This window comes from Anas acuta, chromosome 16 (assembly GCF_963932015.1).
Source record: "Anas acuta chromosome 16, bAnaAcu1.1, whole genome shotgun sequence".
NCBI lineage: Eukaryota > Metazoa > Chordata > Aves > Anseriformes > Anatidae > Anas > Anas acuta.
In genome coordinates, this window is record NC_088994.1 from 7738036 (window position 1) to 7762454 (window position 24419).

The 24419-nt window shown below is 54.7% G+C and overlaps 1 protein-coding gene across 11 annotated transcripts in view; it reads left to right on the forward strand.

Moving 5' to 3' along the window:
- The window catches only part of CHD6 (chromodomain helicase DNA binding protein 6), a 67231-nt gene that overhangs the window by 37324 nt on the left and 5488 nt on the right, over positions 1 to 24419 (forward strand). For 4 of the 11 annotated variants that reach the window (XM_068700406.1, XM_068700407.1, XM_068700401.1 and 1 more), the window contains exons 16-36: positions 281 to 476; positions 758 to 922; positions 1696 to 1875; positions 2559 to 2669; positions 3787 to 3989; positions 4408 to 4610; positions 8824 to 8983; positions 9420 to 9509; positions 9987 to 10090; positions 10302 to 10431; positions 10721 to 10781; positions 11075 to 11132; positions 11933 to 12152; positions 14417 to 14625; positions 15769 to 17325; positions 17847 to 17995; positions 18281 to 18487; positions 19524 to 19970; positions 20654 to 20845; positions 22400 to 22519; positions 23838 to 23942. In XM_068700406.1, the coding sequence (XP_068556507.1) occupies positions 281 to 476; positions 758 to 922; positions 1696 to 1875; positions 2559 to 2669; positions 3787 to 3989; positions 4408 to 4610; positions 8824 to 8983; positions 9420 to 9509; positions 9987 to 10090; positions 10302 to 10431; positions 10721 to 10781; positions 11075 to 11132; positions 11933 to 12152; positions 14417 to 14625; positions 15769 to 17325; positions 17847 to 17995; positions 18281 to 18487; positions 19524 to 19970; positions 20654 to 20845; positions 22400 to 22519; positions 23838 to 23942 (4867 nt within the window). The remainder of the gene's footprint in view (positions 1 to 280; positions 477 to 757; positions 923 to 1695; positions 1876 to 2558; positions 2670 to 3786; positions 3990 to 4407; positions 4611 to 8823; positions 8984 to 9419; positions 9510 to 9986; positions 10091 to 10301; positions 10432 to 10720; positions 10782 to 11074; positions 11133 to 11932; positions 12153 to 14416; positions 14626 to 15768; positions 17326 to 17846; positions 17996 to 18280; positions 18488 to 19523; positions 19971 to 20653; positions 20846 to 22399; positions 22520 to 23837; positions 23943 to 24419) is intronic. The other 7 variants (XM_068700402.1, XM_068700405.1, XM_068700403.1 and 4 more) reach the window with 6 other exon arrangements.

Sequence of the window (24419 nt, forward strand, 5' to 3'; positions counted from 1 at the left end):
TCCCCATCCATGTACCAAAGGATCCAAGTTACAAGTTACTGTTGATGGGGGCAGAGACTCCAAACCTGGGCAGTTCTGACCTGGCCGTTTTGCAGGGCTGCTGGTCTACTGTGCTAGTCCTAGGCGTGACCAAACGGAGACAGGCCCTTCCTTTGGTCCTGGTTCTGGCTGTCTGCATGCCTGCACACAGTCTGGGGGAAGGAGCAAGAAGGGGTTGGTAGCTGCAGCTAGTTCAGGCCCTGCTGTGACCCTGCTCTCACGTCTTACCCTCTCGGACCAGGTACACCTATGAGCGAATTGATGGGCGGGTGCGAGGAAACCTGCGCCAAGCTGCCATCGACCGCTTCTGCAAGCCCGATTCAGATCGCTTTGTCTTTCTCCTGTGCACGCGGGCAGGTGGGCTGGGCATCAACCTGACCGCTGCTGACACCTGCATCATCTTTGATTCAGACTGGAACCCACAGAACGACCTGCAGGTAAGGGGCCAGCCTGGGACAGGCTTCGTGCAGCTCCCCCAGCAGGGCTCCCGTCACCCCTGCCAGCCAGAGAGAGGGGCGCAGCAGCACCTGGCTGCTCTGGCACGGGGGGTGCAGCACTGGGAGAGCTGACAGTGCTCAGGGAGGGTGCCCTGGGGAGTGGGAGCTGACCTGGCTGTGGTGGGTGAGGAGGGGTTGCAGGTAGGGCTACCAGAAGCCACAGCACCCCCGCTGTGCCGGGCTCTCTGTGTCTGAAGCTGTGCCCTCCGCCCTCCTCCCAGGCTCAAGCTCGCTGCCACCGGATCGGGCAGAGTAAGGCAGTGAAGGTCTATCGCCTCATCACCAGGAACTCCTACGAGCGGGAGATGTTTGACAAGGCCAGCCTGAAACTGGGCTTGGATAAGGCTGTGCTGCAGGACATCAACCGCAAGGGCAGCACCAACGGGGTAGGTTGGCTGCCAGAGTGGGGCTGGGCAGGAGGCTGTGGGGGGGGGTGCTTCTCCTTACCCTGCATCTCGTCCCTCTACTGCCTCTGTGAAAGGGGCAGGCGTGCAGGGCCGTGTCTCCAGGTGGGGATAAAAGCCTCAGGACACCACCTGGGCTCAAACCACACAGCTTTCTGCAGCAATTGGTACTGTCACAAGGACACTGGTCCACTGCCTGGTGACGCTGGCCAATATCTGCGTGTCTCTTGCTCTCCTACCAAGAGCTGAAGAGGGCAAAGCCTGTGTTGCAACTCTGCACTCCCTCATGAGAAGAGCTTGCAGGCTTTATTAGCAGGCCACCCAGTCCGTTGCAGTCATGCAGGGCTGTTTTGAGAGCATTGTGCAGTACTGAGCACAGCAGAAAAGAAGAATGGAGAGAGGAAGAGGCTGGGTAACTACTGGAAGAAAAACAAGTGACTGTCACGTTGGAGCAGAGACCTGGGCAGGCTCCCGGGGAGTGAGAGCCCAGTCCCACACGCTCACACTGCTGCTCTTCAGCCTTGCAGGCTGTCCCTGTGCTAGCACGGGGCTTGCAGACACGTGTGGCGCTGTGTCTGTGTGACAAGGGCAGAATTCCTTGAGTCCCTCGAGCAGCATTTTGAAGTGACCTCTGCCATGGCAGCAGGAGGTCTGGGCTAGCTTGGGACATCTCTACCCTCCCTCCTGGGGCAGGGAAGAGCCTTCTCCCACCAGAGCAGCTGGCAGGGTTGGTGATGCATTTGTGTTTCGGACAGGTTCAGCAGCTCTCAAAGATGGAGGTGGAGGACCTGCTGCGGAAGGGTGCCTATGGTGCTCTCATGGACGAGGAGGATGAAGGATCCAAGTTCTGCGAGGAGGACATCGATCAGATCCTCCAGCGCAGGACGCAGACCATCACAATCCAGTCTGAGGGGAAGGGCTCCACCTTTGCCAAGGTGTGCCATGCTCCTTGGGAGGGAAGGGGACTCCCTCCCGTGGTGGGGGGGAACACTTCTGGGCAGGGGCAGTGCCGTGCTGTTGGGCTGAGCTCTTCCCTGCATTGGACTGGAGCTGTGTCTGCCTAGAGGCCAAGCTCTCCTGCCTACCTCTCTGTGCCCAGGAGTGAGACCTTGCTGGGTTATGGAGGCAACAGGACACCCTGTCTCAGGATGTCAGCCATTAGGAGGAAATTCTTCACTCAGAGGGTGGTGAGGCACTGAAACAGGTTGCCCAGAGAGGTTGTGGATGCCCCATCCCTGGAGGTGTTCAGGGCCAGACTGGATGGGGCTTTGGGCAGCCTGGTCCAGTAGAAGTTGTCCCTGCCCATCGCAGAGGTGGAACTGGGTGATCCTTAAGGTTCCTTCCAATCCAAGCTATGGTATGGATCAGCTTTCTTTTCTAACAGAGCCCACTGGCATGTGTCAGTGCAGGGTGTAACAACCTGCTGCAGGTATCCCTGCTTGAGCAAGGGGGTCAGACCAGATGACCGCCAGAGGTTTCTTCCAACCTTAACCATCCCGTGATTCTGTGTGGCAGCCAGGCTGTCCGCTGCAGGCAGATGTGTTACAGATCTCTGTGGGGGGAAAGCATATCTGGATGGTGGGTTGTATCCTGCTCACTCATCTTCTCTCACTCCCAGGCCAGCTTTGTAGCATCAGGAAACAGAACTGACATTTCCTTAGATGACCCAAACTTCTGGCAAAAGTGGGCCAAAATAGCAGAGCTTGATACAGATGCCAAGAACGAAAAGGTAAGATCCAGCTCGTGGCCTGTGTGCCCCACATTCAGACAAGTTTGGGGGGTTGTTCAGAGGCCATGTGGGTGAGGCTCAGTATCGGAGTTTGCTTGCTAGAAACAAACCACACTAAAACCCAAACATGAATAGGAGTAAGGGGAGCCTCCCAGGGATTCTCCTGGCCTGGTGGAGCAAGCAAGGATTGTGTTGCTCCTTTCTCCATCTGCATTTGCAGCTCTGCTGTCCTGCCTTCAGGCTAGTGATGGGAGCAAGGAATAAAGCTGGGGGGATTCAGCAGGCCCATCACCATGGCTGGGCAAGGGGATACAGACCATGAATGGGTGCTCCAGCAGTCCTGCCTGGTGCTCCCCCTGGCAAACAGGCTCCTTCCCACAGCCACCATGGGGAATGTGGCAGCTGGAGCTCCAGGGAGCTGGTGCTTGGCTTCCCCTGCTCTGGTAGCAAAGCTGCCAAACCTTCCCCATGCGTCTCTGGGGGGCATCTCCCATGGGCAGCGTTCTTGTTCTCAGCTCTGCCTGCTGTGCCTGAGAGCTGAGGGGATGCTGGAGACTCAGTGCGTGCCTGGAGGCAGAACAGACGGGGTCCCAGCCCTCTCCTCCTGCCCCAAGCTGGGCTGCTGATGACATAGATATATTTGGCAGGGTGATGGGAAGAAAAAGAAGTATGTACATACCATTTAATTTCATATTGCTCCCTCCTGCACCTTCTTGGTAGCCACCTTTCTTCTCTTTCCTCCCACCTACCAACAGAATTTACACCTCCTTCAGCACAGCTTGTCCCAGGCATTCCTGGGAGAGCCAGGAGCGTAATTCAGAGCTGAATCAGGTGCTGAACATCAGTAGTTTGAACCCTGAGAGCCCAACTTTCAGCCTGTGATTGTTCAGGGTGAATTTTCTGCTGGCCAGGAATTACCTCGTGTGTGCAGACAAAGCCACATGGAGTGAGCTTGGAGCAGATATCGTAGTGGCAAGGTGGTGACCAGCCCCAGGGCTGGTGAGCCAGTACTGGGAGTTGTGAACAGAGACAGGGAGCCGCATGGTGGGCTTACTGTGCCATGATAAAGGGCAGGTTTTTCCACCCATCCCTGGATGTGTTCTCTGTGCCCCTCTAGGAGAGCTTGGTCATTGACAGGCCCCGGGTGCGGAAGCAAACCAAACACTACAACTCCTTCGAGGAGGACGAGCTGATGGAGTTCTCTGAGCTGGACAGTGACTCGGATGAGCGACCCACGCGCTCACGGCGCTTCAATGAGAAGACACGGCGCTACCTGCGGGCTGAGTGCTTCCGCGTGGAGAAGAATCTGCTCATATTCGGGTGAGTCTCACCCCCTCCTTGAGTCAACAACCACAGCCTGCTTCAGAGATGGGCCTCCAGCTGCCACAGTCACTTTCTGTCCATCCGGAGCAATGAATGCCTGAGGCAGTGTTCCCTTCTTCAAGCAATGGCCTCCCTAGTGGGACCTGCCTTGGTAGGCTCTAAGCAAACTTTTGGACTGGAAGGAGAGTTAGGGGGCAAAGCAGGAGCTGGCAGTCAGGGCATCCAGCATCTGCTCCTACCTCTGGCCTGTTCAGTCCCGTGCAAACCTCTTCCCCATCTCTGCTCCTATAATAAGGGGACGTAACACCCCCAGTCCTTGGGAGCTGTGCCATTGTGTGAGCTTGTGGAGAGAGGTGCCAACGAGGTCTCTCGCTGCACAGGAGAGTTTATTGTATCTCTGTTACTGCTCTTTCAGCTGGGGACGTTGGAAAGATATCCTGACCCATGGGCGGTTCAAGTGGCACCTGAACGAGAAGGACATGGAGATGATTTGTCGGGCCTTGCTGGTCTATTGCGTCAAACACTACAAAGGGGATGAGAAGATAAAGAGTTTTATCTGGGATCTCATCACGCCAACGAAGGATGGCCAGAACCAGGCTCTGCAGAATCACTCAGGTATTGCGTGTTCTCTCTGCCATTGCACCAGTACTCGCCACCAGTGTGCCCGTGTGCAGGACCAAGGCTGCAGAATTGAAAGCAAAGCTGTTTGAAACAGCCAGGAAGCACTTGAGCTCTCTGCACAGAGAAAGTGGCTGCCATGGAGCTGGCCTCTCCATGGACCTCAGAGACAGCATCAGTGGCTGGCTGAGTGAGGGATGACATTTCATGGCTCCCAGTGCCTGTTTGGCTCTGGCTGGTGCCAAACAGAGCCTTGCAGGGGGAGCAGAGATGCAACCCTGCTTTCGGAGAGGGGGCTACAAAGTTCTCCCTGGCTCATGAATACTCTCAGAGTTGTTGTGTGCTGGGGGACATCGTGCAGTGAGCTCGTGGGGTGTAGGTGACCACGTGAATATGTTGTCTGGGATAGTTATGAGGCTGTTTATTCCACTCTGAGTGCAGAATTGCCTGGCTGTTCCTCAGGGCATCACAGGATGCAGAGTGGATCATCACACAGGGACCTGCCTGCTTGCTGGTCAGCCCAGTGCTAAAGCTGATGTTGAGACTGCCTGGCACTGCCTGTGGCTGCCCAGTGCCCTGACTGTGGCAGAGAAAGCTGGCGATGTAGTCTGTGCAGCTGTCTCATCCCCAGTCACCAGCTTGTGGTTCCTGTCCCTGACACACTGGTCTGCAGTGCGTGTCCCCATCAATGAAGGTGCAGTGCTGCTGGTTTGTCCAGACCTCTGCAGTGCAGAATTGCATCGCAAGGCGATGCTGCCTTCTCCCACTCCACCTAATCAGACCCTTTACCTCATGTTTGCCTGTGCCTTCTCTGTTCAGAGGACTACTACATGTATTTTCCAGCATGTGTGATGTCTAAATACCCCACGTATCATACCAAATGTTCAGATTTAATTGCGTCTGGATTCTGTTGGGCCGAGGCTCCTAGTTTGTCCTCAGCTTCTGATAGGGTCCACACACAGCTCTTGCCCTGCTCTCCTGCCATCCCTCTTACTCTGCCTGGGGAGTGGGGCACTGCAGACTCACCCCCATGCCTGCATTGCAGCATATGCTCTCTGTAGGCATTTCTTGCAGCACAGCACATAGATGTAGATGGCATCATTCAGCCACAGTGGTCTTTGCCTTTAATGGTACGAAGACAGAGCCTGTGCTGGCTCCTTGGAGCAGCTGGTGGGTTGCAGCCGGGGACATGTGGTCACTGCCTGTTCTGTGTCAGAGGACTCCACCGACTGAGTGTGACTTTCAGGACAGGTGAGTTGGGCTGGGCGAGCTGTTGGGGGAGTCCTTGGCACTCCCACAGGGTGGTCAAGCCCCACGGCTGTGTGCTGCTTTGCTGGGCAGCTGGTGATGTATGGCACAAGGTGAGTAGTAAGGACAGCGAGCCGTGCTGAAGCCTCAGGCTCTTCAACCTGTTTGAAGACAGTGGCGTGCAGGTGGAGCACCTCTGGAGATGTGCTGTTGCTGAACCCCAAGGGCATGCTGAGCATTACTTGGTGATCAAACACCATGCTGCAGTCTTGAGACCCTCAAGAGAAGTTCAACAGGAGCTGGCTACGTGCGCCTGCAGCCCAGAAAGCCAGCGGCATCCTGTGACCAGCGGGGTGAGGGAGGCGATCGTCCCCTTCTACTCCACTCTTGTGAGACCCTGCCTGGAACACCGTGTTCAGCCCTGGGGACCCCAGTACAAGAAGGACATAGACGTGTACTGGTGTGACTCCAGAGGAGGGCCATGAAGATGGTCAGTGGGCTGGAGCAGCACTCCTGTGAGGACAGGCTGGGGGAGTTGGGGTTGTTCAGCCTGAAGGCTCTAGAGAGCTTTTTTTTTTCCAGCAAACTAAGGGGAGGCTACAGGAAAGCTAGAGAGGGGCTGTCAGGGAGTGTAGTGATAGGAGAAAGAGTAATTGTTTTAAGCTAAAAAAGGGTAGCTCTAGATTAGACGTTATGAAAAAGTTCTTTACTCTGAGAGTGGTGAGGCACTGGCACAGGTTGCCCGGTGAAGCTGTGGATGCCCCATCCCTGGAGGTGTTCAAGGCCAGGCCAGATGGGGCATGGAGCAAGCTGGTCTGATGGAAGGTATCCCTGCCCATGGCAGAGGGGTTGGAATTAGATGACCTTTAAGGTCCCTTCCAACCCAAACCATTCTGTGACCATTCCCTTCTGTCTGGAAATGTCTGTACAGGGTGAGCTCTGAGCGTGTGGCTTTCAGTGGCTTTCTCCAATCTCTTCTTGCTAAGTGAGCCACTTCAGCAGTGCTGCCTTGTGCTCTTGCCGTGCAGCCCTGCCCATAGCAGCACTGGGGCTGAACTTGAGAGCCTTGTGGAGAACAGAGCAAGAGTAAGACATGAACTGGCTGGTACGAATGTGCTTGGTTTAGGTAATGCCAAGTAATGAACAAGCTGCGGTTTCAGTGAAGGGTCGGTAATGCTCTACTGAAAGAGCAGAACTATAATTGATGCATTTGGATATTTAGCAGAGGAAAGCAACCTGGAGCTTCTCCATCAGTTCCTCGGAACAGCTTTTCCCAGCTGTGGAATCTCAGTTTTCTTGACCAGGGGGACAACAAAACCATCTAGCCTGACCACAGGAGATGGAGGAGAGCAGAGCCTCCGTTGCAGAGCAGACATACATGTACATCAAGTGCTGCTGTGGCTCTCTGAGGAGATCTCACAGATGGATGGGGCAGAAGTGCTGCAGCTCTTCTTTCCCCTTCATATGTGCATGCAGGACAGGACAGTTGCAAGATGCTGCCTTCGAAGTGGCTGCCCAGGGCGCAGCTCATCTCTCTTGGAGTACTTCAAGCAGTAGTGACCCCACCGGGCATCATTTCCCCGTTCTGCTGTGAACTCACACTTTATTTCAAGGTTGGAAATGTGTTTAATTTTCAGCTCCAGCCACTGGATATTGCTTTATCTTTGTCAGCCAGATGGAACTGCATCGCTTTGCCATTCGGTGTGTTTGCCCAGTGCAAATACCCCCCCAGTGATCTGGTTCCCACATAGCCCTCCACATGATGTATGGAATAGGAAACAACCCCCAGATATCAGATCATCGGGATTATTTTCTGTTCTTTGAGCATGTTGGAGCCTCTTGTTTGAGCTCGTGTCCAAAATTACCGTGTCGTCCCTGGAGAGTGAATTTCGGAGCAAGCTTTGTTGTCTAGGTAAGGCTCTAAGAGCTGTGCCCAGGGACCAAGGTCTCTTCCATGCTTCTCTCTGATAATTTTATACATCTCATTATCATTTGGGATCAACACTGCACTTAGCACTCACAGCAGTGCAGTTTGTGTGGTGATCCCCACGTTTTTCTTGGAGATAGTCTCCCACTCCAGGTTTACCCCACACACTTCACTGACAGATCCTGCACCTACACTTGGCGGAGCTGAGAAGCGTTATAAATACCCCAAGATCTGTCAGCTCTGATCCATCTGAGATGTGTCATGTCTGTCTCATGTGATGCAAACAAAAATGGCACGTCATGTTAAACAGGATGTCAGAGTGCTGCTCACTGGCTTTATCAGCCAGCCCTGTAGTGTTATCAAAAGATAACAGCCTGTTTTGTAAAATCTTTCCTCTCCTGATCCAGTGCTGGCTGACAGTTTCATCAGAGCTGTTGCAGTGACAGAGGAATGAGTCTTCCCATGATTTTACCCAGCCCAGTCCTTCCTTCCAGTCATCCCCCTTTACCTTTCTGAAACAGCTTTTCAGCTGTCAGGTCAAGTCCCCCCCTAGTCTCTGGCACAAAATCTCAAAGACTGCGGTGATGTTTGGTGCTCTGTGCTAGGAGGAGACACAGGAGGGCCGATGAGCTGGACTGAGGGCTTTCAGGTGTCTCCTGGGTCCTAGGCACTGCTTGGGGTAGAGGAGAAACCGTGGCGTGGAGACAGGAGTGAGGTTGCTGTGGCACTCAGCTGCGTTTGGAGGAGTTCCATCACCCTGTGCAACCTCAGTCCACTTCTGGGGCTGGAAGAAGAGGTGTGAGGTGCAGGGGGCTCTGAGCTGTGGCACGGTGTTAATTAACAGCAGTTTGGATCCCTGGGCACGTGCGCCTTTCTACTCATCTCCCTAACCCTGGCTCGCCCAGCTGCAGCTGGGAGCCTCGCAAGGCCTCCTCCAGCTCCCGGTTGTGCTGCTGTGCCCGGACAGTGCCGTGCCAGGGGTGCCTGGCCTGGCCCATGGTGCCCATGATGCTCACTTGCTGCCGCTTGCTCTTACAGGCTTGTCAGCGCCGGTGCCCAGAGGCAGGAAGGGGAAGAAAACAAAGAACCAGATGCTGCTTCCTGAGATAAAGAACGCAGACTGGCTTGCTACCTGCAACCCTGAGGTGGTCCTGCACGATGACAGCTACAAGAAGCACCTCAAACAGCACTGCAACAAGTGAGTGCAGGAGCCCGCAGCAGCTTCTGGGGGCCACGGGCTGAGCTCCTTTAGCATTGAGGGGGTGGGAGAGAGCCATGAAGGGCTCAGCCCATGCAGGTCATCGTGCTGGGCTGCTCTCGTGGTGCTCCTCCAGGTGACAAGGTGGGAACAGCGTTCTGGGCAGCAAACCCATGGCCACAGGGCCCAGCAAAGCTCAGGGCCAGGAATTGCGGCATGGCAGGGTGTGACCGGTGCCTACCCTGCAGGGGGACAGATGGCTTTGAGAAAATGTGTCATCCCATATGGGAAAACAGCATCGGGGGCAGGTTTCCCTGCCCTCACTGACCTCACAGTGTGCCCCTGCAGATGCTTTAGTGATGGCCTTTGGGTCAGGCCCTGGGCTGGCTCTGAGCACCTGCGTGCTAGCGTGTGTTCCTCTGTGTGTCCGCGGCAGGGTGCTGCTGCGGGTGCGGATGCTCTACTACCTGAAGGCCGAGGTGCTGGGGGAGGCTGCTGACAAAGCCTTCGAGGGCACCCCTGCCAGGTAGGAGCTTACAGTGAACCCCAGCATTGCTTCTTCTGGGAATGGTTGGGGCTCTTGGTGCTTCAGAGGGGACTGTGATACACTCAGCTTAACTTCCTAGAGCAGGACAAGCTGCCTTCCCCGGGGTGGTTTGTACCTGCATCCATCAGCATAAGTTTGTCTGGAGGGGGCATTGCAATCCACCCTGCCAGATGTGCAGCTCCTTTGGGTCTGGTTGGCCTGAGGTGGTTTCTCCCAGCAGACAGAAGCTCCATTCCCCTGGTATTGCTCAGGCGGGAGGGCAGAGGGGCTGTGCGCTCTCCCCATCTCTGGAGAAAGGGTGAGGAAGGCAGTGGGTGCAGTGGAGCAGACACCACCAATCGGCCCCCAAGCCAAGGGGCAGATGTTCCTGTCTCGCTCCGCCCCTGGGTGTGCAGTGCCCAGTGTGCTGCAGTGCCTGGTGAGGCTGGGAGAGCACTCGTGCCTTGTCTGCCACAGAGAGCTGGATGTGCTGCTGCCGGACATTGACTACGTGGAGATCCCCGTGGACTGGTGGAACGCTGAGGCTGATAAATCTCTGCTCATTGGCGTCTTCAAGCATGGTATGTACCCTGCTGGTCTTCTGGGTGCCAGTGTGTGAGAGGGACCCGAGCAGCTGGCCAGGGTTCTGCATTTCTGTGGGTGACAATTGCTCTCACGGCAGCACAAATAAGAGTGTGAGAGCCAGATGGACATTCGGAGGTTCACCTGAACCATGCTCAGGCCTGGTCTTACGCTGTCTTTCTCCTCCTTGATGGCTGTGGCCACTGGCAGGTTACGAGAGGTACAACGCCATGCGGGCAGACCCAGCGCTGTGTTTCCTGGAGAAGGTGGGCATGCCAGATGAGAAGCTGCTCTCTGCGGAGCAGGGCGTCAGCGACGGGGCTCAGGACGCTGCTGAAAGGTGGGCAGGTGATGGAACTGAGCTCCTGCGGGCTGTCCAGCTCACTCCTGGGGGCCGCGTTAGAAGTGGGGTGGTGCTGAGGGGTGAGCTGTGCGTACAGAGCGCAGTGAGGGGAGAAGGAAGCAGATGTTTATGTGAGCACAGCAGGGAGCAGGGAAGGCAGGGGGGAGCTGGATCCCTGGGACGAGTCAGAGGGTTGGCCCTGCTGGTCCCCCGCTCCTGCAGACAGCAGGCACTGCCAGGGAGGTGGCACTGCCACTGCCAGGGACTAATTCACTCTCTTACTCAGGGGCAGCATGGACAAGGAAGAGAGCAGTGGAGAAAAAATGGAAGGGCTGCCAAAGCAGGAGGTGAGTGGGATTCACGGTGATCGATGCACACCTGCTGCTGCCCTGCCTGCTGTCCTGCCTCACGCTGCAGACTTGGCTCAGCTCTGCCATGGGGTGCGGGTGAACCAGTGCTGCCCGTGGCCCACACTGCTCTGATCCTGTGTGCTGAGGGATGTGTGTGAGGGCACAGAACACGTGGCCCTGCCAGTCCTGCAGCCCCAGACCCTTCCAGGGCCACGGAGCTGGGGCAGGGGGGTTAGCAGGGGCTTCAGTGTAGGTCTGGAGAGCTCCCTGCTGATGGCTTTTTTCTGCAGGACATTGTGGCTGCTGGCGTGGGCGAAGCTGGAGAGAAGCGGGATGAGCCATCGGCAGGTGAGCCTGTATCTCCCACAGCGTGGCACGTTGCTGCCTGGGGTCAGGCACGGGAAAGCCTGAGCCAGAGCCCTGGTGCTGCTGAGGTCAGGAGGGGGTTAGGGTTAGGGATGTGCTGGCCTGTGGTAGTGGGTGAGAGCTTAACCTGTGACAGTGGTCACCCTACACCCTGGCTGACAAGCAGATGAAGGGAAGAGGAGGTTCATTTGAAGCCCGTTTGGCCTCCAGGCTACAGGAGCACTGCAGGAGGGGTGTCTGGCTTTGCTTTGCCATAGCCCAGCACAACTACGGCAAGGGCATTTTGGGGGTGGGAGCGCAGATGTGCTCTGAGAGCCTTCGTCATGCAAGACCTGGGGATGGGCCCTGTGGCAGGGCAGCCAGAGTCCCAAAAAAGAGTGGTACCAAAGCCAGCCATGGGTGCTGGAAGCTGTCAGCCTGTCCTGGCTGTGCAGTTGCCTGTGCAGGGTGTGTGCTGGCAGTGCAGTGGGCAGTGCTGGTGGATGCCACGGGCTGGCCAGCCGCTCTGCTGAGCAGGTGGGAGGCAGAGGGAGTCCTGGGGACTGCAGACCTCTGCCTCTGGGCCCTCTCTGAAGGAAGCTCAGACATGGTGAGTGTGTGAGCCAGCAGCTTTACGGGTACAAAGCCCAGGGGTGGTCACTGCAGCCCCCCTTTCCCAACCGTGGTCGCTCATGCTCCCTGGGAGAAGACAGGAGGGAGCTCTCAGAGCTGGGCAGCAGCATATGTGAACTCGTGGCTTTGCGGCGTGCATTAAATACTAATGTCCTTGCTGATGTTTGAAGCCCAGGATGGCTCCGACTCAGACAGATCCTGCTGGCCTGTCTCATCCGCCCTCACGGCCAGACTGCGGCGGCTCGTCACTGTCTACCAGCGCTGCAACCGCAAAGAGCTGCCTCCCCGCGCCGAGATGCTGGTGCCCGGTAACCATGGATACTGGCTGCAGGACGAGATGTTCAGGAGAGCCTCAGAGATGGACTCGGTGAACAAAGAAATGCAGAAAAGGTAACAGAGCAGCAGACCCAGGCGGAGGGTCCTTCTCGAGGCTGACTGAGGGCTGCTGAATTCCCTGCCCCCCTGGGTTTACCAAGGTGGATCTCAGCAAGGCTGGCTGCATGTGTACCACGCAGGTGTGTGGGTCCTTCCTGCGCCTGGGAACTCTGCTCCCAGCCCCAAAGGAGCCTTGTGGCCCCAGCTGCCAGCCCAGCCCAGGGGTCAGCCTCCATTGTAGTTTGTAGGTAGCGGCTGGTGACAGCATGAAAGGAAGCTGGGGATATCTCTTCAGGGTCAAATCCAGCATCGGCTGGGCTAGGGATTGCCCTCCAGCAGAATGGGTACTGCTGAGCATTTCTGTGCACTCAGGACTCATCGTGGATGAGGGGTGGTGGATGGCTGCTGTCTCAGCCTGCATGCTTAGACTTTCCACCCCTGGTGGCTCGCACACCACTGCCTTAGCCTCCTGTTAGTAGTCTCAGGAGCCCGCTGGTGGCATATTGCAGCATTCTCCCATTTTGTTGCATTCCAGCAAGTGGAAGGCTGGCAGGACCACGGTCTGGCACCCAGAGTGGCTCTGCAGGAGCTGGACAGGGTGTGAGGCAGGGTCCTTGCTGCACCACTGTGAGTCCCCAGCACCCAGCTCTGGCGTGTCCTGCACTGCAGACCCTTTCCGTTGTCAGCAGTACTCCCTGGTGTTGTATTCTGTGAACGTGTCCATGCTGCGTGAGCCCACGTAACCATTTGGTGTCTGTGCTGCCCTGCGACAGGAGTTCAGTGTTTTAGCTACACCTTGGCTGAATTCTCCCCTTTCACCCATTTTGAGCATATCTTTTTGTCATTCAGCATGCTTCTCCCTAGTTCTGCCATGGGAAGCTCTGATTCACTTGTACCTTCCCACTTGCCTTTAACTGCCCCTGAGGATGGTATTACTGGAAGCGCAGCATCCCCCTGCTCACTGCGTGGTTGTAAGGAAGCTGCTCCAGCCCACTGCTCTTCACCTGATCCTCTTCCAGTTGTACCATCTCTTCTCCAAGGTGGGGGACACCAGTGCTCCTCACAGTGGTCAGGACATGGCTGTGCTGTGGACACCACAACAGCCCTGATATTTCTGCATTTTAACTCTGTGGTCTCCTCCCAGGTGTGTCCTAGGTAGCTTCTACCAGCCTTTAATTTGAAGCGTTGTAACAAGCTCCACTTTGGGCTCAGTGGTTTGGATCATTGATTTTTTTATTGGCTTCATTCATGTTATTTTTCGTTTTGGAGTAAAACAGCACTACAGAATACTCACAGCCTCTGGAAACGGGTGGAAATGCTAATCCGGGTGTATTTTGGTTGCTTTTGGAGCACTGGGAGCTGTCATCGCTTCTGATCTCCCTTGACATGTTCCAGCTGCTTGCAGGCACTGGCACAGAGATGTAATTCAGAGGAGTTCAGATTTGACTTCAAGACTTCTTTAGCACACAGCACTCACCTACTGCCGTGACCTGCTCCTGCTCTTGCCCTACTTTTTGTACCCTAACCTCTTCTCTGCAACCTGCTTTTCTGTGCTCTGCCTGCCCAGGGCTGTATGTACCCAGTGTGCCCTTCACCATTTCTGTCCTGGATCATTCCTTTGCCTCATCCCCATGAGATGAAAGCTCAGAGGGTCTGAGGCAGGGTGAAAATTCTGCTGTAACTGTGCTGTGACTGAAAGCCTCCATCACCAGGGCTGCTTCCTTTAATCAGGAGGGGGTGACACCTACACCTGCCACCCAGGAATTCTGCTGACTCCTGTTATCAGGGTGGCTGGTGCTTGTTACTAGGACCCTAATAACAATGAGCCCCAGTCCCGGCTCACCTCCTGAAGAGGCTGGATGAGAGCTTTGTCTGCAAGGAGCTTACTTTCAATTTCCTGGTCCATAGGGTTGACTTTTCCATGGAGGGCAAGAGACCAACCTCAGTTTGGCAGAAAGCCAGTAGGGGTGATAGTTTTGTGCCTCCACAGAAGCTGGGCTGGAGCCTGTGTCCCATTGGCAGCACAGTCAGGAACTGTGCTGCTTTTTGGACACCACAGTGAGCCAAGAGTCAGAGTGCCCACGGTCTTCACTCCGCCTCGCTATACACCTTGAGACCTCAGGATCTCAGTGCTCCTCAGTGTGCTCCTCCTGCCAGCTCCCCCAAAACTGCTGTGCAGTAACTGATAGTTCCCTCCGATCCTCTCAGCCTGCTGTCTTGCCCATGCTGGCACTAGAGCATGTTTCAGTGGCATTCACATCTTCTTCTCTACCCCACAGGTGGACCAGGAGGGAGCAGGCAGATTTCTACCGCACCGTCTCCTCCTTTGGGGTCATCTATGATCAGGAGAAAAAGACCTTTGATTGGACTCAGTTCCGAGCCATCTCTCGTTTGGAGAAGAAGACAGATGAGAGCCTAGAGAAGTACTTCTACAGCTTTGTGGCCATGTGCAAGAATGTCTGTGGTCTCCCGCTGTGGAAAGAGGATGGTGAGTGAGAACTGTATGGCCTGTGGGAGGTCCGTGTAGCCGTGGGCCAGAAATTGTCTCACTAGAGCTCCTGTCATGGAGCAGAACACCAAGGGAGGAGTTTCAGGGAGGGTAGGAGGTAGCAAGAGTCATGGGCTTACAGGAGACACCTGTATTTTTGGCTGCCCTCCCACCACTCTGTACCACCTCTCTGGTGCAACAGGGAAGTAGAGCTGCCAGACAGGCTCCAGCCTCTGTTCTCACACATTTCATGGAGTTATCCCATGAAATCGCACTTAATTTTATCCGAGATAGTGACCTTTAGATGTGAGGGAGGAGAAGTAGAGAAGCAGCAGTTCATATCGCTTCCACACTGAAGCTGAGGGATGTTTGTGCAGTTTGTGTTGCTGCTTTCTGCCCAAGCACCTCTTTGCTAGGAGTGGACAGAGTCTGCACAGTGCCCATGCATGCTGCCCTGCTAATTGAGGAGCTCTCCTGCAAGGCAAAAGGGGTCTGAAGCTGCCACAAGACACTTGGGAAGTCTGGCCAACACACTGGGAATCTTCTGGGAGCACCCAACATAGCCCCAGAAATGAGGCACACATGGGATGTGGCAGACAAAAAGCTGCTTGGCTGCTGTTTAAGCACAGAGTGATTTGCTTCTGATGGCAGCAGAAGGGATCCCAGCTCAGAGCTACCTGGAGGTCTGGTCTCGTGCACGGTTCCTTAGAGCTGTGTGCTAAAGCCTTAGGTATGGATATGGAGGTGTCACTTACGAAAAGAGCTGCATGAGTTGAAAGACTCCCTGCCCTGAGAACCCGCTGAAGGACTGCCAGAGGCTCACACCCCAGGGAGTCCCTCTCCGTGCAGCACTGCCGGTTCTGACGGAGCAGAGCTCAGGCAAGATGTTGAAATCCTCTGCAGCCAAGTGCCTCTTTTGGTTCAGCTGATCAAGTCGAGAGTTTACTCTAATGTGGCCGTTCGGTGGCAAACAAATGGAAGGTGGTGACCCTGGGAAACTCAGGCTCAGTGGTGGCATCAAGCACTGCCCCCACCTCACCTGCAGTCTGAGCAAGAGTTAAGATTCACCTAGCTTATCGCTGCCTCTGAGTAACCCTCATCAGCCAGTATAATGGGGCCTTGTTTTTTTTGTTCCTGTTGTAGGTCCCCCCGACCCTGACATCTACGTGGAGCCTATTACAGAGGAACGTGCTGCCCGAACCTTGTACCGCATCGAGCTTCTGCGAAAGGTGCGCGAGCAGGTGCTCAAGTGTCCACAGCTCCACGAGCGGCTCAAGCTGTGCCGGCCGAGCCTCTACCTGCCAGTGTGGTGGGAGTGTGGCAAACACGATCGGGACCTGCTAATCGGCACCGCCAAGCATGGCCTGAATCGCACTGACTACTACATCATGAATGACCCTCAGCTGTCTTTTTTAGATGCGTACAGAAACTATGCCCAGCATAAAAGAACAGGGATCCCAGGCTCAGAAACCCTGTGCTGCCTTTACCAGACTAACTCCAAACTCTACAGTTCCCCTCTGTACAGCCAGGTGGACCAAACCTGTGAATCCATGGAGACTGAATCTGAGAGTCAGATCAAGCTAGAAAGCATTGACAACACTATGTCCCAGTCTGGGGGCAGCCCGCCAGATGCAAACTGTGAAACATTCATGTCCAAGGTCCGGGACATCATGTCCAGTAACTACGATGAGAGCTCTCTGCCAGACTCACTGATGTGCATGATGTACGACGAGAAGGCCTGTAACAGCGAGCAAAGCTCCCTTGCCCGGGACAGCCCAAGTTGCACAGATATTGGAAGCGGTATTGCTAAACTCTCTGAGGGCAAGCTAGAGGGGGACGAGGATCCGTCCAGCTGTGATGCAGAGGCCATGAGAGAGACTTCCTTCCTGGAGGGATTGCAGGTTGGCTGTGACCAAATGGACGGTCAGAATGGAGAAGCTGAGCCTTCGCCTTCTACTCCCGAAAGTGACCCTTCACAGAGCATCCCAGCAGAGCTCTGTGAAGCGTTGCAGCAGAAGAGAGACCTCACCAGCCCTGCACCTGAGCACGGTGCCATGGAAGGAGTCATAAGCATGGGGCTGTATGGTTCCAGTCTTCATAACTATGACATAAAGGTTCCTCCTGAGCAGAGGTTCATTAATCTGCTGCAGGAGAAAGGAATGGAAGCAAAGTCAGCCCCAAGTCAGAGCCACAGTGAGGAAGATGAGGAGGAGGAAGAGGACGATGATAACTCTGAGGCGGCAGCAGATGTTGCAGAAGACTTGAGTGGTCCAAGGACCACAGCTGGTTGTGACCCTGAGACTAACGAACTGGGGGGCGAGGAGCAGAGCCCTGGCCTCCCCACACCTGAGGACACTTGCCCCGAAGCAGTGAATGGCGAGAGAGAGGCCCTGGGGCTAGGGACACTCGAAGGCCCTGGGGAACCTGGGCCAGAGGGAAGGGAGGACCACGGCCTGGAGGAGGAGAGCATCCTGCAGGACTTGCCTGGCCAGGCTCAGAGCCAGGCTTTCAGCCCGCCTGCACCTCCAGTGGGACCCCCAGGGGCAGAACCCTCCCATGCCAGGGAGGAGGACTGGGGACAAGGGTCCGAGGGGCAGGCAGTCTGTAGAGAAGCCCCGCACCCTGAGCCCCCGGGGATGAAGCAAGAAGAGTGTGAGATCAGAGATGAGGAGGAGAAAGCTGGCAGCAGCCAGAGTCAAGGTAGGGTTCCGAGAGCTCCCTCTGGTTGACAGTCACCTCCGACTGGGATGGGAGGGCTCACTGTCCTCAGTGCCAAAGCCTCGGGGCTGTGCAGCCAGCTGAAGCAGCCACCCCTCTGCAGGCACTGGGGCCCTTCTAGTTGATGTGACTGGGGAGAAAAGAGTTGTTGGCAGGGCTTACCAGGACCCTCAGCAGCCCTTCAGCGAAGGCTCTCTCTGGTAAGGCTCCTGCCCTCCTCGCCTGCCCGCCCAGGGCTCTGGCTGTGTCGCTGGGGAAGGAAGGTGTGAGGGCCACTGCCATAAAAGCCCCAGAACTCAGCTCACAGGAGTGCCGATTGCCTACTCCTGACTGCTATGGGCTGCCCAGTATGGCCCAGGACTGCTGCATTGCTTGGTTACTGGCTGGGGAATGGGATTTGTGTGGGGCCTGCTGGGCACTAAGCTGGGAAGGTGGGAAGAGGTGCTACCTGAGGTGGTAGGGGAGGGAGGGTGATGATGGGCTCTGTTCTGTCATTTTCTCAGATGGTCTGGAGAAATACTCGGAGGAAGAGAGCAAGAGTTCGACTTCTGTCCTGCCTGGGGAGATTGATGATCTTCAGGATGCCCGGGCACCGACCATAGCCCAGCTTTTGCAGGAGAAGACACTTTACTCCTTCTCTGAATGGCCTAAGGTGAGTTAAAAATGAGTGCTGTTCATATTGCAAATGTTACTGCCTCGTCCTGACAAGCAGAGGCTCACACAGCCCCAGCTCTGCCCCCTCCTCCTCCTCTGCACGTGGCTCCCCGTGGCTGCTCTGGCTCAGGCTGCTCTCAGCAGGCCAGAGACCACCCGGCCCAGGGCAGTTCCTTGCTGCACAGAGGTCACAAGGGTTTGTGTTTGCCTTTGCTTCTGAGGTGACATACCTGAGTTAACGTCGTTCAAGCCCCAGCCTGCCATTGTCTGACCCTCTTTGCAGGACCGTGTGATCATCAATCGCATTGACAACATCTGCCATGCCATCCTGAAGGGCAAGTGGCCTTCCTCTAGCCAGCAGTTTGAGACACAGAGCCTGATCGCGGCCCCAGCAGTAGCCAGCAATGCCGGCAGCAGGAACAGCTTTGCAGAGTCAGAAGCCCCTGATCCCAGCTTCAACAACGGAGTGTTAATCTCCCAGGTACAAAAGGTGAGGGGGCCCTTGGACAGGGACAGGTTTAGGACGCTGTGGTGAAGCATTGCCCACAAGTGCTCAGTAGCTTCCTAATCAGGGCCTGGGTTTTCACTGCCTCTTGGTGCCACTTGTGGTCGATGTGAGAAAAATCTCAGTAATTTTCTTCAGACAGGATCTTCTGTGAAGCTATTTTATTCGCGATTGCAATGGCGAGTGTCCTGCAAGCAGGAGCGCACAGTAAAAGTTTACAATAACCATGGGAGTGGTAAACTATTTCCCAACACCTGATTTCTCCCGTTTCCTCATTGGCTGAGTACTGCAGGTTCACAACCTACTCAACGCAGTTCTATACCACGTGTACAATTTTGTTTGACCAGCTGTTAATTTCTCCTTTTCTCCAGCTGTTAATTTCTCCTTTTCCTTTTTTTTTTCCTTCTTCTTTCATGACTAGAAGGCCTGTGATTTTTGTTTTTACTGATTTCATGCTGCTCGTCCTATTTTTCTTAGCTCTCCTCCTTATTTTGGGACAGTGGGACCTTCCCCTTATCAGCTTAACATACTCCCCACTGCTGTGCTACACAATCACTTTTGAATATGCAAGGTTAGTGGAATTTCCCACTGCAAAAACACCTTTTATTGGGAAAACACAACTTTGTTTCTCACATCTGTAACACACAGCTTAGGCCACTCGGTCCCCTCCGCTGAGGGCTGGCAGTCTGGGGGGGGAAGGCTGTTCAGTGGCAGCTCCACAGCTCCTGTGGCTGCAGAGGGGCTTCCAGAGTTGCTGCTGAAACCCCTGGCATGGTCAGGGAGGACAAGAGGACAATGTCCTGCTGTCCCAAAGGAAAGGGCGTTGCCCCGTGAGTCTCTGATCTCTCACTGCTGGGAATAGCACTGAGCCAGGAGCTGGCCTAGGACCCCAACGCGTCCCTCCAGCAGCTGGTGGAGCACCCAGGGCTCGAGCACCTTGGCAGAAGGATGTTTGCGTGAGCTGTGGCCCGTGGCAGTGCGTGAGCAGCCATAAACCTCTCTGTGGCTTTGTTCCACACAGGAAGGCTTCCTGACTCCTGCCTTTGCAAAGGATGAGCGGAAACACAGGAGGCTGTACGAGTTCGAGGTGGAGAGAGATGCCAAACAGAGGAGCTTGGAGCAGTTAGCAGCAACCCACATTCATTCTCCCATCGTGCTGAACGGCTGGCGTGAGGCAGCTGTGGACTTGTCCAGAAACTCTGATGGGTCCCCAGGGAACTCCTCTCCGTTCCCCCTGAATGCAAACATGCCCAAACTGGGGACTGTGAACACCCTCCAAGGCTCCCTGGGCATGGACTTATCTGGCATTCTCCAGGCAGGGTTAATCCATCCTGTCACAGGACAAATTGTAAATGGCAGCCTCCGAAGAGATGATGCTGCCATGAGGAGGAGACGGGGCAGGAGAAAAAATGTAGAAGGGATGGACCTCATCTTCCTGAAGGAGAGGCCTCTTCCAACAAGGCTGCAGGTGGGTCAATGCTTCCCCCTTCACATGGCTCTGATGCAATCAGCACAATTTATCTCATGGTCCAACCCTCCTCTACAAGATCTGCTTCCCTTGTGGGGCCTCCTCCAGGAGAACTGGGCTTGTGCTGGAGCAGGCAGGAGCAAATCCTACTCCAAGGAGGAAGGGAAGTACTCTCTGTCTTGCAACACTCTCTCTGGAGTGTTTCAGTCCTGATAAGCATTATCACAAGCAGCTGTTCCAGATGAGGGAGGGTATAAGGTTAGAGAACATGAGAAAAGGTCCATGACAGCATTTGAACTGTTGCCAATAGGCTTTTGCATCCCTTTTCCTTCTGCCCTGGGATCCACTCAAGGCAGAATGAGCACTGGGAGCAAGAGCAGTCCCTTCAGACCACTTTTAGGAGTGATCCTGAGGGAGAGTCAGTTCTCCTGGTCATGAAGGTGTTTCCAGGTGAGATGCAGAAGCATCTCCCATCTGTGCTGACTGTGCTGGCAGTGCTGGGAGTTGAGTGGAAGCATAACATGTTGGTAGGTGGTGATTTAAGGAACAGGCAATGGGAATATGGGGATTAAGGAGCCAACCTGGCTTCCAACCAGTGGAGGCAGATTTGGGATCTCTGTGAGGGTGTGAATGCATTACTGCGTGCTGCTGATGGGCTCCCTTGGCTCTTCCCTTCACCTCAGGACGTTCAGGAAGATCAGCCGCAGCCTCCCCAGAACACCCCCCTCCCAGATGGGCCGGTTGCTGCTACCTCAACTCCACAGCCAGTCCCAGCTGCAGGCAGCCAAGCAGAGAAGGCTGTCCCAAATAAGAGTCTCCTTGACTGGCTCCGTCAGCAATCTGACTACACACTCGACGTTCCTGGCTTCGGCACAGTAAGGGTGGCCTTTGGTCGCGTGTGTGTGTCTTTGTCTGCCCTGTCTGTTGCCTTTAGTGCTGGTTTTTGTTTGTTTGTTTGTTTGTTTTTTTGTGGTTGCTCTTGAGTTCAGGGCTTCCATGAAGTGTCTCAAAACTTATCCTCTTTCCCTGCACCATGGCTTGTGGTGTCGTCAAGGCTGTGTCACATTTTTGGGAGGTGGGCATGGTTCACTGTGCAGCAACAAAAACCTCTTGCTGAGCTGCGTGCTCCTGCCCCAGGGTCTGTCCTCCGGTTCCAGCCCAGGGCATCCAGCTGCCCAGTGACACGCAGAATTAGTCTGATGTCTTCAGAAGCACTGGGGATAGGGGGAGAAACGGAAGGAGGCATTTGGGATGCTCAAGGCCTAAGGGTTCCCTTGCACTTGGGGTCATTTTAAGCAGTGGTGTTGCATTGGATGAGGCCCTCAGAGCAGGTTCTCTGCAGAGCAGCGTTCCTTGCTTTGAAAACTGAACCAAAGCCACTGCATTGCAGGCTGCACAGGCTGTGGGCACATAGCCACAGGCACTGTCAGAGAGCAGAGTGGCAGTGAGTGGAATGCAAAATGTGATTGTGCTGGCAGTAGCAGGAACATCCCCCTCTTGGCTTCACAGGTTGATTTGCTCCTCAGGTTTCAGCCTCTTTAGCCTATTAGATGATGTGGTAGGCAGAGCACAGCGCACAGAACGGAGTAGGGAGAAATGTGATAACATGTATAAAAGACTGCATCTTAGTTGCAGGAGGTTGTGTGCCTGAAGTAGAGATTACCTGGAGCTTGCAGTGCAGGAGCCTGGAGCACAGGCGAGATGGGTGATGTGCTGGGGCTCTTCAGAGGTGAGAGATGAGGAGCTCAGTGTTTGCTTGGGCAGGAGGACGCTTGCTTTTCACGATCCAGAGACACACACAGGTCTGTGCCCCAGGCCAGGCTTTCAGGAGCACTGCTAGAAGCAGTCAGATGGTGGAACAGGAGTGAAGGTGCCTTTCCACCACTTTCTGTTACCTTTGCTTGGGAATCAGGGCCTGCAGTAGTTTATTGTAATGCTGCATCCATGCCTGCACATTGTCTGGGGCTTGGTGTGTGCAGTGGGTGTGCAACAAGTCATCTGTAACTGTGCACTGCAATCCTGAAGGGCTGTGATCCCAAAGAAAAGGTACAGCAGCCGTGCAGTGGGAACAGCTGAAATCCAGGCAAAACAAAGCACGGACGAGCTGCAGAGGAACAGGGCACCCCGTTCACAGCTGCCTGTACATCAGCTGGGAGCGGACTGACAGGGAATTAGAAAGTGGTGGAGCAGGCAGGCAAAGTGGGGTACACTGCAAACACTTTTAAGCCTACAGCAAACAATTAATACTCATTTGAAAACCGGCACTGCAGCAAGAGGCCGGCTTATGCTGCTCCCACTGCTTTGCCCAAGTCTGAGGGGACATCCCTGTCCCGTGGGTGTTCATCTGCGTCATTCTCCTGCAGGGCTTGTAGCCATCCGGGCTCATTAAGTTGTCCGGTCTCATTAAGATTGTCTTGTTTGCACTCCAGAATTTTTCAGACAAGCCCAAGCAGAGGAGGCAACGCTGCAAGGACCCCAGCAAATTGGATATTAATGCACTCACGGGAGAGGAGCGGGTGCCAGTGGTACATAAGGGTACCGGACGGAGGGTAAGCACAGGCCTATTCTCTGCTGTGCCCATGGTGTCTTGAAATGCTTATCAGATCTTGAGCTGGCCTGGGGATAGATTTGGGGAAGCATGTGGATGGGACACAAATCTGAAACACCATTGATCTGCATTTTTATGTGAAATGTGACAGAGGAGACAGCTACAAAATAACTGACGTGAAGTAAGGGAAGGCTGGGCCTTCACAGCTGCTGCTGTGCAAAGGCCCCACAACAGCAAAGTGGCATTTGGTTTTAAAGGTGCCATCAGCATAGCCCTGGCTGCTGTTTCCCGTTCTGAATATGATTGTCACCTTTGAACTCACTGCAATATTCCAGAAATTGTAATCTTCCCATGTGTTGCAAATGTCTCTGTTTTGTTCCTCCTCACAAGGTGTAGCGAGAGCGTACTGATACCCCCCAGTGATGGGCATGCAGGGGATGGAGGGGTGTGAAGTGCTTTCTCTTGCTTTATTGAAATGTGCCTACTAAACAGCTGGAAACATGAGTTGGGAGCACAGATTTACCTGTCTGCAGTTTAATCTGTGCATTGATATTAACTTCTTTGAATGAGACAGGAAGCTTTCCACCCAAATTCAGCTGTTAAACATACCCAGGACTTCATGAGGTCAGGAGGTGATATGAGAATAATCACCTCTAAAAACAAAACAAAGTGGTGAGGTAGAAAGATTCAGCCACATCTGTTTCCCCATGTTACACCTCCGATGGCTGGTGGAGACCTGGGTGAATTGGGTGGGTTTCTCCAGTTCTCAGTATGTCTTTTCTAAAAGCTCTGTCCCCATCTCTCGGCCCACTCGTTCACGGGGAGGGCAAAGAAGAGCGATGGGACAGGGCACAGAGGCTGAATTTGCCCTCTGCTCCATGAGCTGTATGACTGGAAGCAGCAGTCACGTACAGAGTCCTACAAGGATGTGTAGCAAGGGAAGCGCCTCTGCCCCAAACAAACTGCAGCCCAAAATGACGAGCTGGGGAAAGCGCTGTCACCCCCGTCACAGCACAGGCAAAGGGACTGGCCCACAGCCATGAGCAGAGAAACCCTGGCCTCAGCTCCCAGCTGCATCTTAATCAGCGTCTTGGCCTCAGGGTGTCCTTCCTCTGCCTGAACAGGAACAGGATGGCCTGTGTCTTCTCGGCCTCCTTTTGCATGAGCTTTGCATCTCTCAGGTGTGTAGCAGCCATCCCCTTCAGAGGCTGGCAGATGCTCCTAAACTGTGTGTTTGCCTAGACTTGTAATCATATTTCTTGTATTATTTTGCATAACTCTTTCTGCAATAGAGGTCATCCTTCTGCTGTGTTTTATAGTTAGGGGGAGCCACGGCACCAGCATTGAAGGAATTGCCAAGGTGGCTTGATGCAAACTTGGAGTATGCTGTTGCAGCTGACTGGGCTGACATTGTTAAGCTTTCAGTAAGTTAGAGCTTTTGGAGAAATCTGTATCATGTCATCTTTTCTTTCTCCTCCCCATCCCCACAACCTTTCTCCAGTGAGGATCCGTGAGCTGCAGGGCAGGATCTCACGTGGGAGGGAACAGCCGCAGGTCCGGCCGTGGTCACGCGGCAGAGAGGAAGGTTCAGTGCCTGCTGCGACTCAGCAGCACAGCAGGGGAAGGAGAAGGTGGTCGGTGCCCCGGGGACGGGCACAGCAGCTCAGGGTGACCATCCAGAACGCCTTCCTGGAAGGCTTGGGATATAGAGAAACAGCTGGGGCAACAGAAGCGCACTAGAAGCAGCAATCCACCTCGGGCCACCAGATGGCAGGGAGTACACAAAATGCTTTCTCACTGGTCAAATTTTCAAAAAACGTACCTTCAGCTGAGGCTTTTAATCAGCTCCTGCAACCTCTTTGTGTGCAGCCCTGTGCCTGCTAGCGGACATGCAGATCATG